At 37.2% G+C, this 18,244-nt stretch overlaps 1 protein-coding gene across 4 annotated transcripts in view; it reads left to right on the forward strand.

Annotated features, from left to right (window-relative positions):
- Positions 1-18,244, forward strand: part of dlc1 (DLC1 Rho GTPase activating protein) — a 222,371-nt gene that overhangs the window by 117,896 nt on the left and 86,231 nt on the right. Inside the window, exon 1 of one of the 4 annotated variants that reach the window (XM_061984399.1) lies at positions 17,823-17,997. The exons of the other annotated variants lie outside the window; for them this stretch is intronic. Coding sequence (XP_061840383.1) covers positions 17,895-17,997 — 103 coding nt within the window. The 5' untranslated portion in view covers positions 17,823-17,894. Of the gene's footprint in view, positions 1-17,822; positions 17,998-18,244 lie in introns of those variants that run through there. 4 annotated transcript variants of the gene reach the window in all.

Below are 18,244 nucleotides of genomic sequence, written 5' to 3' on the forward strand. Positions count from 1 at the left end.
TATTACTGGTGTATTAGGTATTATATTTTATTGTATGATCTTGCAACTACTTGGTATCAGATCCATACCTAAACGTGTGGTATCATCCACAACTAATGTAAAGCATCAAAGAAGAGAAGAATAAGTGATTATTACATTTGAACAGAAGTGTAGATAGAACATGTTAAAAAAGAAAATAAGCAGATATTAACAGTAAATGAACAAGTAGATTAATAATCCATTTTTTACAGCTTGTCCTTAATAATGTGTACAAAACTATAGGTGTATAAATGACACAATATGTTACTGCATATGACTAATTAGGAGTCTTTGTTTGTTTACTTACTACTAAAAGACAAGTTGTCACTATTTTATTGAAGGACTAAATGACAATAATAAACATATGTTTCATGTACACTAACAGTTTTTGTTACAATTAATTTTTTTCTGCTCCCCTTTATTTAAAAAAGTATCGAAAAGTATCAAATCACATTTTGGTACCGGTACCAAAATATTGGTATAAAGCATTTTTGTGTGAATTTCGGTTGGAGAGTAGTTATAATCTGCAATAATAATGACCTATTAGCTTACAGTTTCTTAATAGTGCAACAAATATTACATTATCATTCATAACAACCTGTTTTTCTTCAAAAAAAAAAAAAAAAAAATCAGATTTACTTGTGATTTTAACTGAAAGTGTACATTGTAAAAACCACAATAGATTTTACAAGAAAAAACAAACAATTTTAACATTAAAAAAATTAAAAAACAGTATTAGTGTTTTTCTATTTACAGAACAACAACAACAACCATCGATGTTACCATTTTTTTTAAATGGTTGCTCAGTCACCAGAATTTTACCTTAAAAAACAGTGGTACTATTTTTCCACTTACTGTATTATGCTGTAAATAAAAAAAATAAAAAATAAATTATTGTATGATAAATTCTCTGCTAAATTATTTTTACTGAGCACTTCAAAAGAAATGTAATGATCAAATGCATAATAATATCTTGAGTTTATTCATTTATTACTTACTGTTACATAACTGTGATGTGGCCCTCAGACAAAAGGAGTTAAAATGTTGCAATACCAAGTTATGATCCCCTGGGGAAAAAAATCACTTTTCCATAAATTGCTAAGTCAACATAATAAATTGTCACTAATTAACCAGCATTATAACCTTTGGGGGGGAAATGAGTACATGAGATGTTTCTGCTCTCCAGTTGTGACTCACAAACTCCACAAATACAAAAATAATTACAAACCCTGCACTCTTTTTCCAAAAACCTTTTCTTTCCTCTTCCAGAAGTCTGCCACTTCTCTTCAGGCTGTCCTTGTCCTGCCTGAGCACAATCATTTCAACTCTCACCTCACAAAGAAGCAATAAAATGCATTGTTGATTTATTGCACTCTACATGCACTACATTGCCACACTCTATTGCACTCTACATGCACTACATTGCCACACTCTATTGCACTCTACATGCACTACATTGTCACACTCTATTGCACTCTACATGCACTACATTGTCACACTCTATTGCACTGTACATGCACTACATTGTCACACTCTATTGCACTCTACATGCACTACATTGTCATACTCTATTGCACTCTACATGCACTACATTGTCACACTCTATTGCACTGTACATGCACTACATTGTCACACTCTATTGCACTCTACATGCACTACATTGTCACACTCTATTGCACTCTACATGCACTACATTGTCACACTCTATTGCACTCTACATGCACTACATTGTCACACTCTATTGCACTGTACATGCACTACATTGTCACACTCTATTGCACTCTACATGCACTACATTGCCACACTCTATTGCACTCTACATGCACTACATTGTCACACTCTATTGCACTCTACATGCACTACATTGTCACACTCTATTGCACTGTACATGCACTACATTGTCACACTCTATTGCACTCTACATGCACTACATTGTCACACTCTATTGCACTCTACATGCACTACATTGTCACACTCTATTGCACTCTACATGCACTACATTGTCACACTCTATTGCACTCTACATGCACTACATTGTCACACTCTATTGCACTCTACATGCACTACATTGTCACACTCTATTGCACTCTACATGCACTACATTGTCACACTCCAGTCACAGGGTCCAAACTTTTTACACCGAGGGCCACATAACTACAAAATGACACAACTACATAACTATGAGGGCCATTCTGATCATTTTTGATGTGATATAAAAATGCATAAAAGTGACATATTGTATATGAACAGATGATGTATGTGCAAGGACAAAACTTAGTGGCAGTTTGGTTTCCTAGGTGACAAAGTGCACTGTCAGGTATTAAAGTGCACTGTCAGGTATTAAAGTGCACTGTCAGGTATTCAAGTGCACTGTCAGGTATTAAAGTGCACTGTGAGGTATTAAAGTGTGGCCAGGGGAACATTTGAGGGCCAATGCTGGAGTTTTGTTGGCCTGCAACATATCATCCAAACAGTAAAAAACATGAAATGTAAGAAAGAAAGAAAAGAAGAATTCCTACTCTGGTGATTGTTTTGGTGTTGGACTCAAGTTGTACTAGTGAAGGAAAATGTCATTTCAAACATTTGTTGACTTAAGACCTTCAGTAAATCAGTATGTGCAATTCAATGATGGGATGGATTAATAAATAATGTACTAATATAATAATACACTTCAAGAAGCTCTCAAACTTATAAAGTGTATGGATATATATAAAATATGTATATATATATATATATATATATATATATATATATATATATATATATTAGAGTCACTATTTTCTGAGGTTGCAGTTTTGAACCTGATGACGCACACACACACACACACACACACACACACACACACACACACACACACACACACACACACACACACATGTGTGTGAGAGTGACATGATAGAGAAGATGGTGACATGAAGTGAGTGATGGTCCACTCAACTTCTCAGCCAGAACTCCATTATCTCTTCTTTGTTGACACGGCCTTGGGAGTGTGTGTGTGTGTGTGTGTGTGTGTGTGTGTGTGTGTGTGTGTGTGTGTGTGTGTGTGTGTGTGTGTGTGTGTGTGTGTGTGTGTGTGTGTGTGTGGGGGGGGGGGGGGGGGGGGTCACCTTCAGTGAGGGTCAGAGTGATGTTTGGACTTTACCTCCCTCCACTACTGTAAATGACATCACATCTTTTTGATTCTTTTCCTTCTTTTCCTCACTTTTCCTTCTTTTCCTCACTTTTCCTTCTTTTCCTTCTTTTCCTCACTTTTCCTTCTTTTCCTCACTTTTCCTTCTTTTCCTCACTTTTCCTTCTTTTCCTCACTTTTCCTTCTTTTCCTCACTTTTCCTTCTTTTCCTCACTTTTCCTTCTTTTCCTCACTTTTCCTTCTTTTCCTCACTTTTCCTTCTTTTCCTCACTTTTCCTTCTTTTCCTTCCTTTCCTTCTTTCCTTCTTTTCCTTCTTTTCCTTCTTTTCCTCTCTTTCCTTCTTTTCCTCCCTTTCCTTCTTTTCTTCTTTTCCTCACTTTCCTTCTTTTCCTCCCTTTCCTTCTTTTCCTTCTTTTCCTCCCTTTTCTTCTTTCCTTCTTTTCCTTGTTTTCCTTGTTTTCCTTATTTTCCTCTCTTTCCTTCTTTTCCTCCCTTTCCTTCTTTCCTTCTTTTGCTTCTTTTCCTCACTTTCCTTCTTTTGCTTCTTTTCCTCCCTTTCCTTCTTACCTCCCTTTCCTCCTTTTCCTTCTTTTCCTCACTTTCCTTCTTTTCCTCCCTTTCCTTCTTTTCCTTCTTTTCCTTCTTTTCCTCACTTTCCTTCTTTCCTTCTTTTCCTCCCTTTCGTCCCTTTCCTTCTTTTCCTTCTTTTCCTCACTTTCCTACTTTTCCTTCTTTTCCTCACTTTCCTTATTTTCCTTATTTTCCTCCCTTTCCTTCTTTTCCTCCCTTTCCTTACTTTCTTCCCTTTCCTTCTTTTCCTTCTTTTCCTTCTGTTCCTCACTTTCCTTCTTTTCCTCCCTTTCCTTCGTTTCCTTCTTTTCCTCACTTTTCCTTCTTTTCCTCACTTTTCCTTCTTTTCCTTCTTTTCCTCACTTTTCCTTCTTTTCCTCACTTTTCCTTCTTTTCCTTCTTTTCCTCCCTTTCCTTCTTTTCCTTCTTTTCCTTCTTTTCCTCACTTTCCTTCTTTTCCTTCTTTTCCTGTCTTTCCTTCCTTTCCTCCCTTTCCTTCTTTCCTTATTTTCCTTCTTTTCCTTCTTTTCCTCACTTTCCTTCTTTTCCTCACTTTCCTTCTTTTCCTTCTTTTCCTCACTTTCCTTCTTTTCCTCCCTTTCCTTCTTTTCCTTCTTTTCCTCCCTTTCCTTCTTTTCCTTCTTTTCCTCACTTTCCTTCTTTTCCTTCTTTTCCTGTCTTTCCTTCCTTTCCTCCCTTTCCTTCTTTCCTTCTTTTCCTTCTTTTCCTCACTTTCCTTCTTTTCCTCACTTTCCTTCTTTTCCTTCTTTTCCTCCCTTTCCTCACTTTCCTTCTTTTCCTCCCTTTCCTTCTTTTCCTTCTTTTCCTCACTTTCCTTCTTTTCCTCACTTTCCTTCTTTTCCTTCTTTTCCTCCCTTTCCTCACTTTCCTTCTTTTCCTCCCTTTCCTTCTTTTCCTTCTTTTCCTCCCTTTCCTTCTTTTCCTTCTTTTCCTCCCTTTCCTTATTTTCCTTATTTTCCTCACTTTCCTTCTTTTCCTCCCTTTCCTTCTTTCCTTCTTTTCCTCCCTTTCCTCCCTTTCCTCCCTTTCCTCCCTTTCCTTCTTTCCTTCTTTTCCTTCTTTTCCTCACTTTCCTTCTTTTCCTTCTTTTCCTCCCTTTCCTTCTTTTCCTTCTTTTCCTCACTTTCCTTCTTTTCCTCACTTTCCTTCTTTTCCTTCTTTTCCTCCCTTTCCTCCCTTTCCTTCTTTTCCTCCCTTTCCTTCTTTTCCTTCTTTTCCTCCCTTTCCTTCTTTTCCTTCTTTTCCTCCCTTTCCTTATTTTCCTTATTTTCCTCACTTTCCTTCTTTTCCTCCCTTTCCTTCTTTCCTTCTTTTCCTCCCTTTCCTCCCTTTCCTTCTTTTCCTTCTTTCCTTCTTTTCCTCCCTTTCCTCCCTTTCCTTCTTTTCCTTCTTTCCTTCTTTTCCTCCCGTCCAGATGAGTATGTGTGGGGTGAAAGGTGATGCTGCTAGTATGCTATAGTTGATTTACTAGTCTGGTGCCAGAGACAATATTTCACTGCTACCATTTTCATACTTTTCATAATAAATGATTTGCCTTATTTTGATACATGAAACATATGTTTATTATTGTCATGTAGTCCTTCAATAAAATGTTGAACACACTAGACATTAGTACATGTATTTTTTTTTCTGTCGAAACAAAAAGATCAAATATATTTTTTTAAGAAAAGATAAGATAAGATAAGGTACTTTATTGACGTTTGTTATTCACAGGCCACAATAACCAAAGGGGCGGGTCAGGTCTGACCCTCGGGCCTCGGGTTTGACACCTGTGATATAAGAAGTTGTGTGTGTGTGTGTGTGTGTGTGTGTGTGTGTGTGTGTGTGTGTGTGTGTGTGTGTGTGTGTGTGTGTGTGTGTGTGTGTGTGTGTGTTTCCATACCAATATGTTGGTACTGGTACCGGTACCAAAATGTGTTTCCATACTTTTCAGTACTTTTCTAAATAAAGGGGACCACCAAAAAATGTCATTATTGTCTTTATTGTAACAAAACATGTTAGTGTACATGAAACATATGTTTATTATTCTCATTTAGTCCTTCAATAAAATAGTCAACTTGTCTTTTAGTAGTAAGTAAACAAACAAAGACTCCTAATTAGTCGTATGCAGTAACATATTGTGTCATTTATACACCTATTATTTTATACACATTATGAGGGACAAACTGTAAAAAATGGATTATTAATCTACTTGTTCATTTACTGTTAATATCTGCTTATTTTCTGTTTGAACATGTTCTATCTACACTTCTGTTCAAATGTAATAATCACTTATTCTTCTCTTCTTTCATACTTGACATTAGTTGTGGATGATACCACACATTTAGGTATGGATGTGATACCAAGTAGTTACAGGATCATACATTGGTCATATTCAAAGTCCTCATGTGTCCAGGGACATATCACCTGACTTTATAAACATAATGTGAATTTAAAAAACACGAAAGAAAAATGTGTGATGCCAAAAAATATTGAGGTAATCATAGTAGTATCAACTAGATACACTCCTGTACTTGATATCGTTACAGTGGATGTCAGGTGTCGATCCACCCATGGCGTTTGTTTACATTGTGATGCCAGTGAGCTATTGTATCCTCCTACGGTGTGTAGTGAAGCATGTTTAGATATTCCTCCTCCTCCAGTGATAATGCTACTTGTAAGAAACTTACTTTATTTGTTGCCACGGAGACCAGGATTAGTGATTTAGAAGTAGCTAAAACACTGCAGATGGATGTTAGCCGCTAGCCGGCTTGAAGCTATGTTTTAAAGTGCTGCTTGCGTCCTTTATTGTTAGTTTATAAGTTAGTTCATTGTTAGTTTATAAGTTAGTTCATTGTTAGTTTATAAGTTAGTTCATTGTTAGTTTATAAGTTAGTTCATTGTTAGTTTATAAGTTAGTTCATTGTTAGTTTATAAGTTAAAATTCTTCTTCTTGTTCCCGCCTGTAAGTGTGTTCTAGTGGGAAATAAAAAAAAGTGACCTGCCAATACTCGTAAAAATGTTATTTTCTCTCTAAACTTTAATGACAGAGTGACATTATTGCTCATACTTACACGAAGTGACTCATGTAACCGTCTTTCTAGTACATTCCATTCCTTTTCTCTGTTATTATTGTCAACTCTCAGCCTCCGTCTTCCATTGCCACACCTTTTGAGCCTTCTTATCCAGACACAACTATGTTCCTTCCTGTCTGAGTGTCAAAGACATGTCATGGAAGTCTGGACTTCTCTGCTTCGGCTGCTGCCCCCGCAGCCCCACTTTGTATAAGCGTTAGAAGATGCATAGAAGGAGATTTTAGCATTAATTTATGCTGAATATAACTTTCTCTCCATGCCTTTGGAAGTAAGTGAGGGAAGATCCAAAGAGAGCAACGTCCCTGAGCACGAGAGGAGAAATGTGTTCTTAATTAGAGCAGACAAACATGTCATCTATTTAAACGTGAAACATGTGAGGGGCCAACGTGCCTCTCTCCAAATGACTCATAAATCATGTCAAATGATGTTTGCAACCACTTCAAGGCATCCACTTTATTATTCTGTGTACAAACAAACACGCTCACAAATGAAGAACTCCTTGCATTTGCTCCAAATCTTGATTAAAAAATACTTTTGTTGTTTAAGCTCAGGCTAAAATTTGAGGTACAAACGTCACCGCTATGAGTTGGTGTGAGATATATATATATATATATATATATATATATATATATATATATATATATATATATATATATATATATATATATATATATATATGTGTGTGTATATATATATATATATATATATATATATATGTATGTATATATATATATATATATATATATATATATATATATATAGTGAAATGAGTTGTTTACACAGGAAGATTATGTAAATGTTTATTTACATACCTTAACTGGTGTTTGTAACAGGGCAGTAAAATGGTTGATCAAACAAAACAGAAGTCATGGCCATGGACCCACTAGCTGCGTAAGCTAGCTCTCCAATCAGCTAAACAGACTCAATAACTCCACACTGACACTCTGAATTTACTGAGGAACTTGTGAAAGTGAAACAATACAAAAAGAATGCCGTTATAAGTTAATAATACTAACACAGTCGCTCGTAAACGTGATAGCATATTCGCTAATGTATACATTGTGAAATGAGTTATTTACACAGGAAGATTCTGTAAATGTTTATTTACATACCTTAACTGGTGTTTGTAACAGGGCAGTAAAACGGATGATCAAACAAAACAGAAGTCATGGTCATGGACTCACTAGCTGCGCAAGCTAGCTCTCCAGTCAGCTAAACAGACTCAATAACTCCACGCTGACGTTTTGCTGAATTTGCTGAGGAACTTGTGAAAGTGAAACAATACAAAAAGAATGCCGTTATAAGTTAATAATACTAACACAGTCGCTCGTAAACGTGATAGCATATTCGCTAATGTATACATTGTGAAATGAGTTATTTACACAGGAAGATTCTGTAAATGTTTATTTACATACCTTAACTGGTGTTTGTAACAAGGCAGTAAAACGGCTGATCAAACAAAACAGAAGTCATGGTCATGGACTCACTAGCTGCGCAAGCTAGCTCTCCAGTCAGCTAAACAGACTCAATAACTCCACGCTGACGTTTTGCTGAATTTACTGAGGAACTTGTGAAAGTGAAACAATACAAAAAGAATGCCGTTATAAGTTAATAATACTAACACAGTCACTTGTAAACGTGATAGAATATTCGCTAATGTATACATTGTGAAATGAGTTGTTTACACAGGAAGATTATGTAAATGTTTATTTACATACCTTAACTGGTGTTTGTAACAAGGCAGTAAAACGGCTGATTAAACAAAACAGAAGTCATGGTCATGGACCCACTAGTTGCGTAAGCTAGCTCTCCAATCAGCTAAACAGACTCAATAACTCCACACTGACACTCTGAATTTACTGAGGAATTTGTGAAAGTGAAACAATACAAAAAGAATGCCGTTATAAGTTAATAATACTAACACAGTCGCTCGTAAACGTGATAGCATATTCGCTAATGTATACATTGTGAAATGAGTTATTTACACAGGAAGATTCTGTAAATGTTTATTTACATACTTTAACTGGTGTTTGTAACAGGGCAGTAAAACGGCTGATCAAACAAAACAGAAGTCATGGTCATGGACTCACTAGCTGCGCAAGCTAGCTCTCCAATCAGCTAAACAGACTCAATAACTCCACGCTGACGTTTTGCTGAATTTACTGAGGAACTTGTGGAAGTGAAACAATACAAAAAGAATGCCGTTATAAGTTAATAATAGCATATTCGCTAATGTATACATTGTGAAATGAGTTATTTACACAGGAAGATTCTGTAAATGTTTATTTACATACCTTAACTGGTGTTTGTAACAGGGCAGTAAAACGGCTGATCAAACAAAACAGAAGTCATGGTCATGGACTCACTAGCTGCGCAAGCTAGCTCTCCAATCAGCTAAACAGACTCAATAACTCCACGCTGACAGTCTGAATTTTCAAAACTGAAACCAGACAAAAAATGGCATTGAAAGTTATTAATATTTACACTTGTAAACGCGTTAGCATATTCGCTAATGACGCTAGTTAGATGATATTACGTATGTAATGTATGCATGAAAACACTCCTACAGACGTCACACGTTGGTGAGTACAAATTGTTGTAGTTATATTGTAAAAGGTACAAAGATTGCTGGGAGTGATGAGGAAAGAGTCCTTTCGAGCAGGAAGGCTATGGGCGGCTTTACTTCCGGTTCAAGGCACGAAGCAGGACGTGCATGTTGAACCCGCAGCGCCTGCAGTGAGCAAACACGTCCAAAAGGTGGCGCCATAGCACAAACGAAAGCATTTCTTCTCAGTGTTTCTGTCGGTGTTGTTTGAAAAGTATTGAATAAAAACTAAACATTATGACAATTAGGGAAGAAAAATACATCAATTAAGGCTTCAAAGTGTTGGAATAAAATCATAAATAGGTCAATAATTCTTAACATTGATTTGAATTCATTAGTATTTTTTTTTTTTTTACTAAAAATCTATCTATAAGTTTTAATTATTAGGGCCCGCATGGCCCATTGTATAAGGACTCCCAAAGGGAGTCCTTATACAATGGGCCATAAGGACCTATTGAATTTGTAACGTTTTATTCTTTATTATTCTTTCTTATTCTTCCGCCGCCACATTAAACTGTAATTTGACCCACTTAACATGCTTCAAAACTCACCATATTTGACCCACACATCAGGACCTGCGAAAATTACCTTTTTAAAAAAAAAAAAAAAAAAAACTCTAAATTGCGCTCTAGCGCCCCCTAGGAAAAAAAAATAGACTGCCTGTAACTCCCACTAGGAAGGTCGGAGAGACATGAAACAAAAACCTCTATGTAGGTCTGACTTACACCTACCTTTCATAGTTGTACATCCTCGGGCAAAAATCAACAAGAAGTTGGCAATTCCCCCTTCAAGACAAAAAAGTACTAAAAACAGTCACTTTTGCCTCTTTGAGCTGTAATTTGACCCCCTTAACATGCTTCAAAACTCACCAAACTGAACGCACACATCAGGACTGGCAAAAATTGTGATCTTATAAAAAAACCTAGCCCCAAATCTCAAAATTGTGCTCTAGCGCAATTTTTTAATAAAACGCACAAAAAACTGCTCCTCGGATGAAAAAACTGACAAAACTGCCTGTAACTCCCACTGGGAAGGTCAGAGAGACATGAAACAAAAACCTCTATGTAGGTCTCACTTAGACCTACATTTCATAAATTGACAACCCCCAGCAAAAATCAACAGGAAGTTTGCTATTCCCCCTTCAAAACAACATTTTTGTAAAAACCGGTCACCTTCCTTCAAACATTATCTCCTCTGAGCGCGTTTGTCGTTTCGGCTTCAAACTAACACAGGAGAGAGATTGAACCCTTGTGATTAAAAGTACAGAACAGCGTTTTTCTACCTGCTCCGGTTTTGATTTTATGAGCCTTCAAAGAAACTCTGCGCTGTTGCTGTTGCGCTGCTGTTTTTTTAAGATGGCTGCTTAAAAGCAGGAAGCACCAACGTGCCCACACAATGCAGACAAGGTAGGTACACTACACAAAAGTCTTGGGACACTTCAGACTAAAAGTAGACAAAAGTATTGGGACACTTATGACTACCACTGGACAAAAGTATTGGGACAGTTAGGACGAAAACTGGATGAAAGTATTGGGACACTTCGGACAAACAGTAGACAAAAGTATTGGGACACTTAGGACAACAACTGGACATAAGTATTGGGACACTTAGGAATAATACTGGACAAAAGTATTGGGACACCTACACTGGACAAAAGTATTGGGACACTTAGGACTACAACTTGACAAAAGTATTGGGACACTAAGAACTACAACTGGACAAAAGTATTGGGACACTTAGGACTAGCACCTGCCTAATACGCGGGCCCGACCAATGCTGCTTGCAGCTTTAATTTTTAATGTTTTTCTCTGTTTGTGTTATGCCAGTGTGTGGACAGAAAAGGGAGAATGGACGCATTTTGGTGTAGAAAGTCAAGATAAAGGTGAAGTTATAACACTGAAACACCCTCAGGAAGAGCTGCTTTAACACATGGCTAACGTCCATCCACAGTGTTTTAGCTACTTGTAAATCACTAATCCTGGTCTCCATGGCGACAAATAAAGTAGGTTTCTTATAAGGAATATCTAAACATGCTTCACTACACACCGTAGGAGGATACAATAGCTCACCACCGTCACAATGTAAACAAATGCCATGGGTGGATCTACACCTGACATCCACTGTAATGATACCAAGTACAAGAGCGTATCTAGTCAATACTACTATGATTACATCAATATTTTTATTACTTTTTTTTCCACATTATGTTTATAAAGTCAGGTGATATGTCCCTGGACACATGAGGACTTTGAATATGACCAATGTATGATCCTGTAACTACTTGGTATCACATCCATACCTAAATGTGTGGTATCATCCAAAACGAATGTCAAGTATCAAAGAAGAGAAGAATAAGTGATTATTACATTTGAACAGAAGTGTAGATAGAACATGTTAAAAGAGAAAATAAGCAGATATTAACAGTAAATGAACAAGTAGATTAATAATCCATTTTTTACAGTTTGTCCCTCATAATGTGTAGAAAATAATAGGTGTATAAATGACACAATATGTTACTGCATACGACTAATTAGGAGTCTTTGTTTGTTTACTTACTACTAAAAGACAAGTTGTCTAGTATGTTCAACATTTTATTGAAGGACTAAATGACAATAATAAACATATGTTTCATGTACACCATACTTGCCAACCCTCCCAGATTTTCCAGGAGACTCCAGAAATTCAGCGGCTCTCCCGAAAACCTCCCAGGACAAAATTTTTCCCGAAAATCTCCCGAAATTCAGGCGGAGCTGGAGGCCACGCCCCCTCCAGCTCCATGCGGACCTGAGTCCGCTTTCCCACATTATAAACGGCGTGCCTGCCCAATCACGTTACGAATGTAGAATGATGGAGGGCGAGTTCTTGGTTTCTTATGTGGGTTTATTGTTAGGCAGTTTCATTAACGTCCTCCCAGCGCGGCAACAACACACAACAACAGCAGTCACGTTTTCGTCTACCGTAAAGCAGTTTGTCTGCCGTAAACAGCAATGTTGTGACACTCTTAAACTGGACAATACTGCCATCCAGTGCATTTGATGAAAGCACTTTTGTGCGTGCCACACAGCAACGCATCATCAGAGAGGGTGTTCAGCATGGTTTCGAAAAATAGTGACAGAGAATAGAACAAGGATGGACATTTCAACCCTTAACTCAACAATGAGTAGATGAGTGTTATGTGTGTGTATATGTGTAAATAAATGAACACTGAAATTCAAGTATTTCTTTTATATATATATATATATATATATATATAATATATATATATATAGTATATATATATATATATATATATATATATATATATATATATATATATATAGTATATATATATATATATATATATATATATATATATATATATATATATATATATATATAATACATACTTGCCAACCCTCCCGAATTTTCCGGGAAACTCCCGAAATCCAGCGCCTCTCCCGAAAAACTCCCGGGACAAATATTCTCCCGAAAATCTCCCGATTTTCAGCCGGAGCTGGAAGCCACGCGGACCTGAGTGAGGACAGCCTTTTTTCATGACGGGAGGACAACAGGGTGACAAGAACTAAATCATCCAGACTAGAGATAAATTGTATTATTATGTTTATTTTACCTAAAAATAAATATATTTATTAATTTAAATTAAAAAAAAAACTAAATACATTTTTACTATATTTTGCTAAAAACATCAAAATTAATTGTATTTTTATTTGTATTTTTTCGTGACTCCTTATTACATCTAGCCATAGAATTATACATTAAAATAAACATATTTGAAATAATTGATTTTAAATTATCATAATAATTCATTTAAAATGACCATATTTAATTATTAAAATAATTGCTTGTTTATCAACAACTTTAGCATTTTATTCATTACATTTTGAAACTCTCAGAAGCCAAGTTATGTTATATTACTAAATATTTATTTATGCAAGTTTGTAGTAACAATTATCTAAACACAGTTTTGTTTGCATATTTTCAGGATGTAGATGTATGTATATATATATATATATATATATATATATATATATATATATATATATATATATATATATATATATATATATATACATATACATACATACATATATATATATATATATATATATATATATATATATATATATATATATATATGTATATATATATATATGTCTTAATAAGGTTATCCAAAAAAATAGTGCTCGATACCGTAGTAGAGTGCAATATATGTATGTGTGGGAAAAAAAATCACAAGACTATTTCATCTCTACAGGCCTGTTTCATGAGGGGGGGTACCCTCAATCGTCAGGAGATTTTAATGGGAGCATTCGCATACCATGGTTTATATAGGGCACAGAGTGGGTGGGTACAGGCTGGCCTAGGGGCGTGGTGATTGGCTCATGTGTTACCTAGGAGGTGTTTCCGTCTATGGCGGCATGTTGTTACAATTTCGCTGCGCTTGTTGAGGGATGACAGGTCTGGACGGTAAATAATAAACAGTTTCTCTTTCAAGCATAGGTTGCATCTTTTATTACCACTATTGTAAGGTGTGCTGGATGCAAGAATTTGCCATGTTATTGAATATTCAACATTATTGTCTTTGAGGTCCCAAATGTGTTTGCTGAGTTCTGTGGTATTTCGCAGGTTTTTGTTCCTGAAAGAAGCCTTGTGATTGTTCCATCTGGTTTTGAATTCTCCCTCGGTTAATCCTACATATGTGTCGGATGTGTTAATGTCCTTGCGTATTACCTTAGATTGGTAGACAACTGATGTTTGTAAGCACCCCCCGTTGAGGGGGCAATCAGGTTTCTTTCGACAATTACATCCTTTGTTGGTTTTGGAGTCGCTCTGTCTGAGGGCCGACGGCTCATTTGCAATTGCTTTGTTGTGGTTTGAGATGATTTGTCGTATATTGTTCATGCAGCTGTAGCTCAATTTAATGTTGTTCTTGTTGAATACTTTTCTTAGGATGTTGTCTTTGGGAAAGTGTTTGTCAATCAGATTGAGGAATTTGTGTCCAATGTTCGTTGAGACGTTTTTGCTGTATGGGGGGTTGTACCAGATGATGTCGTTCCGTTTTCTGTTCTTTATATATATATATATATATATATATATATATATATATATATATATATATACACATACATACATACATACATACATACATACATACATACATATATATATATATGTATGTATATATATATATATATATATATATATATATATATATATATATATATATATATATATATATATACACATACATACATACATACATATATATATATATCCGCTCCAAATTGACATTTGTTGAGCACTGTACGACGATCAGAAATGGAAAAATTCAACATCGACTACTCCACGAAGAACATTCCCATACCCGCGCAGAATGACTACAAGCTAAGGCTCATAGAAAAGACGGAACATTTCCTAAGAAGGATGCGGTGGAAAGCACATTTTTTCCTCCACCCTGAAACAAAAGGAACGCAAAAGAAAACTTACGGATTCAAATCTACCAAGAACCCACCCACAGTTGGGGAACTAAAGGATTTTGAGAATGACATGCTCAAAATGATACAATCAGTCAAATTCAAGCCAATCCGCAACCCACTCCTCACCAAGCTGAAAAATGACAAGGAGCGCATCAAGAAAGTAAACAACCTCATCATAGCTGCCGATAAAACCACAAACTTCTACAGAATGGACATACCAGAACACCACACCTTACTGGACAGAAGCATCACCAAATCATACAAAAAAGCGCAACCCAACACCTTACAGAACATCCACCTGGAAAATAAAAGGATCGCGGCTGAACTGGACATTGAGGACAGGGTGGACGCCACAGCCAACAAGGAAGCCTTCATCACATTGAAGGACCACAAACCCAACTTCGCAAATAACCCAACATGCCGACTAATAAACCCAACTAAATCTGAAATAGGAAAAATCAGCAAAATAATCCTGGACAGAGTCAACACAAAAATCAAGGACAAAACACCACTCAACCAATGGAGAAATACAGCAGCTGTAATCAAATGGTTCAACAACATCCAAGACAAACAACAGCACAACTTTATCTCCTTTGATATCGAGGAATTTTACCCTTCCATCACGCAAGACCTACTGACTCAAGCACTAGACTTCGCCTCAGACTACGACTCAATCACAGGCAACGAAAGAAACATCATCATCCACGCAAAAAACTCCATTCTCATCCACAACAGTACACCATGGCAAAAAAAGAACAATGCAACATTTGACGTCACTATGGGAAGTTTTGACGGAGCAGAAACGTGTGAACTCGTTGGGAGTTTCCTCCTCTCCCAGCTCGCTACCCTCAACCTGAACCTTGGTATTTACCGTGATGACGGACTGGCAGTGTGTCGCGCCTCGCCAAGGAGCAGCGAGAATACCAAGAAGCGCATATGCCAAATTTTCAAAGAGAACGGCCTACGGATCACGATTGAAGCCAACAAGCAAACCGTCAACTTCCTTGACGTCACTTTCAACCTGAGAAATAACAGCTACCAACCATTCACGAAACCCAACACAACACTCCAATACGTGCACCATGACAGCAACCACCCACCCACCACCACGAAAAGAATACCTACCGGAATCAATAAAAGGCTATCGATGCTGTCATCTAGCAAAACTGAATTTGACCAAGCAACCCCCCCGTACCAAAAAGCCCTTGATGAAAGCGGATACAATTTCACCCTCACCTATGAACCCACGCCAGGAAACCAGCCAAAAAAGAACAGAAAACGAAACGACATCATCTGGTACAACCCCCCATACAGCAAAAACGTCTCAACTAACATTGGACACAAATTCCTCAATCTGATTGACAAATACTTTCCCAAAGACAACACCCTAAGAAAAGTATTCAACAAGAACAACATTAAATTGAGCTACAGCTGCATGAACAATATACGACAAATCATCTCAAACCACAACAAAACAATTGCAAATGAGCCGTCGGCCCCCAGACAGAGCGACTCCAAAGGCTGTAACTGTCGAAAGGAACCTGATTGCCCTCTCAACGGGGGGTGCTTACAAACATCAGTTGTCTACCAATCTAAGGTAATACGCAAGGACATTAACACATCCAACACATATGTAGGATTAACCGAGGGAGAATTCAAAACCAGATGGAACAATCACAAGGCTTCTTTCAGGAACAAAAACCTGCGAAATACCACAGAACTCAGCAAACACATTTGGGACCTCAAAGACAATAATGTTGAATATTCAATAACATGGCAAATTCTTGCATCCAGCACACCTTACAATAGTGGTAATAAAAGATGCAACCTATGCTTGAAAGAGAAACTGTTTATTATTTACCGTCCAGACCTGTCATCCCTCAACAAGCGCAGCGAAATTGTAACAGCATGCCGCCATAGACGGAAACACCTCCTAGGTAACACATGAGCCAATCACCACGCCCCTAGGCCAGCCTGTACCCACCCACTCTGTGCCCTATATAAACCATGGTATGCGAATGCTCCCATTAAAATCTCCTGATGATTGAGGGTACCCCCCCTCATGAAACAGGCCTGTAGAGATGAAATAGTCTTGTGATTTTTTTTCCCACACATACATATATATATATATATATATATATATATATATATATATATATATATATATATATATATATATATATATATATATATAATATGTATGAAATACTTGACTTGGTGAATTCTAGCTGTCAATATACTCCTCCCCTCTTAGCCCCGCCCCACGCCCCCACCCCCCGCCTCCCGAAATCGGAGGTCTCAAGGTTGGCAAGTATGATATAATAAAAGAAATATATATAGCTAGAATTCACTGAAAGTCAAGTATTTCTTATATATATATATATATATATATATATATATATATATATATATATATTTAAATGAAATACTTGACTTGGTGAATTCTAGCTGTAAATATACTCCTCCCCTCTTAACCACGCCCCCGCCCCACGCCCCCACCCCACCTCCCGAAATCGGAGGTGTCAAGGTTGGCAAGTATGATATACACTAACATTTGTTGTTACAATAAAGATAATAATGACATTTTTTTGTGGTCCCCTTTATTTATAAAAGTATGGAAATACTTTCCATTTTATTCCAACATGTCAATAAAGACGTCAAGTCACGTGACATAAAATTCCGCTTTTTCAGCCTCTCTTTTCCAGACCCTTCCACCAGGTGGAGGGCGTGTCTGTGTGGGTGTGGGCGTGTCTGCGTGTGGGCGGAGCCACAGCGCAGGATGTTGACTCCTCCTCCCTCGGTCACATTCCTGTGTGGGTAGAGGCGTGTCCGTGTGTGTGTGTGGGCGTGTCAGTGGGCGGAGCCACAGCCGAGTCTCACCACTGCAGTTGTGCTGCGTGTCTCAGTCACATTCCTGCCGTGGATCAGCACGTCCACGCGGACTACCGTCACTCCTTTTTACCACAACATATCACATCCCAGTCCGCTTCCAAGATGGATGTACTTTGTGCCGCGCGGCCGGCGGGACTTTGCCAGCCCGCCGAATAAAGTTGGATGTTGTTGGCGCGAAGGTGAACTGGAGAAGAAGATGATTCTTACACGTGAGTCGTCCTTCAAACTACAACCCTGACCTTGGATTGTGTGGGAATAATTGTGCTGATGAAGGAGAGGCTGCTTTGTGTGCTCTGATGCTTCATTTAACTCACCGCCAAGTCTTCTAATGACTCCTTTTGTTGTTTACATGTTGCTAATATATATATCATCTAATGTTTACATGTTAGTAATATATATATCATCTAATGTTGTGTACATGTTAGTAATATATATATCATCTAATGTTGTTTACAT

The sequence above is a fragment of the Nerophis lumbriciformis genome, linkage group LG25, assembly GCF_033978685.3.
Source record: "Nerophis lumbriciformis linkage group LG25, RoL_Nlum_v2.1, whole genome shotgun sequence".
NCBI classification, from domain to species: domain Eukaryota; kingdom Metazoa; phylum Chordata; class Actinopteri; order Syngnathiformes; family Syngnathidae; genus Nerophis; species Nerophis lumbriciformis.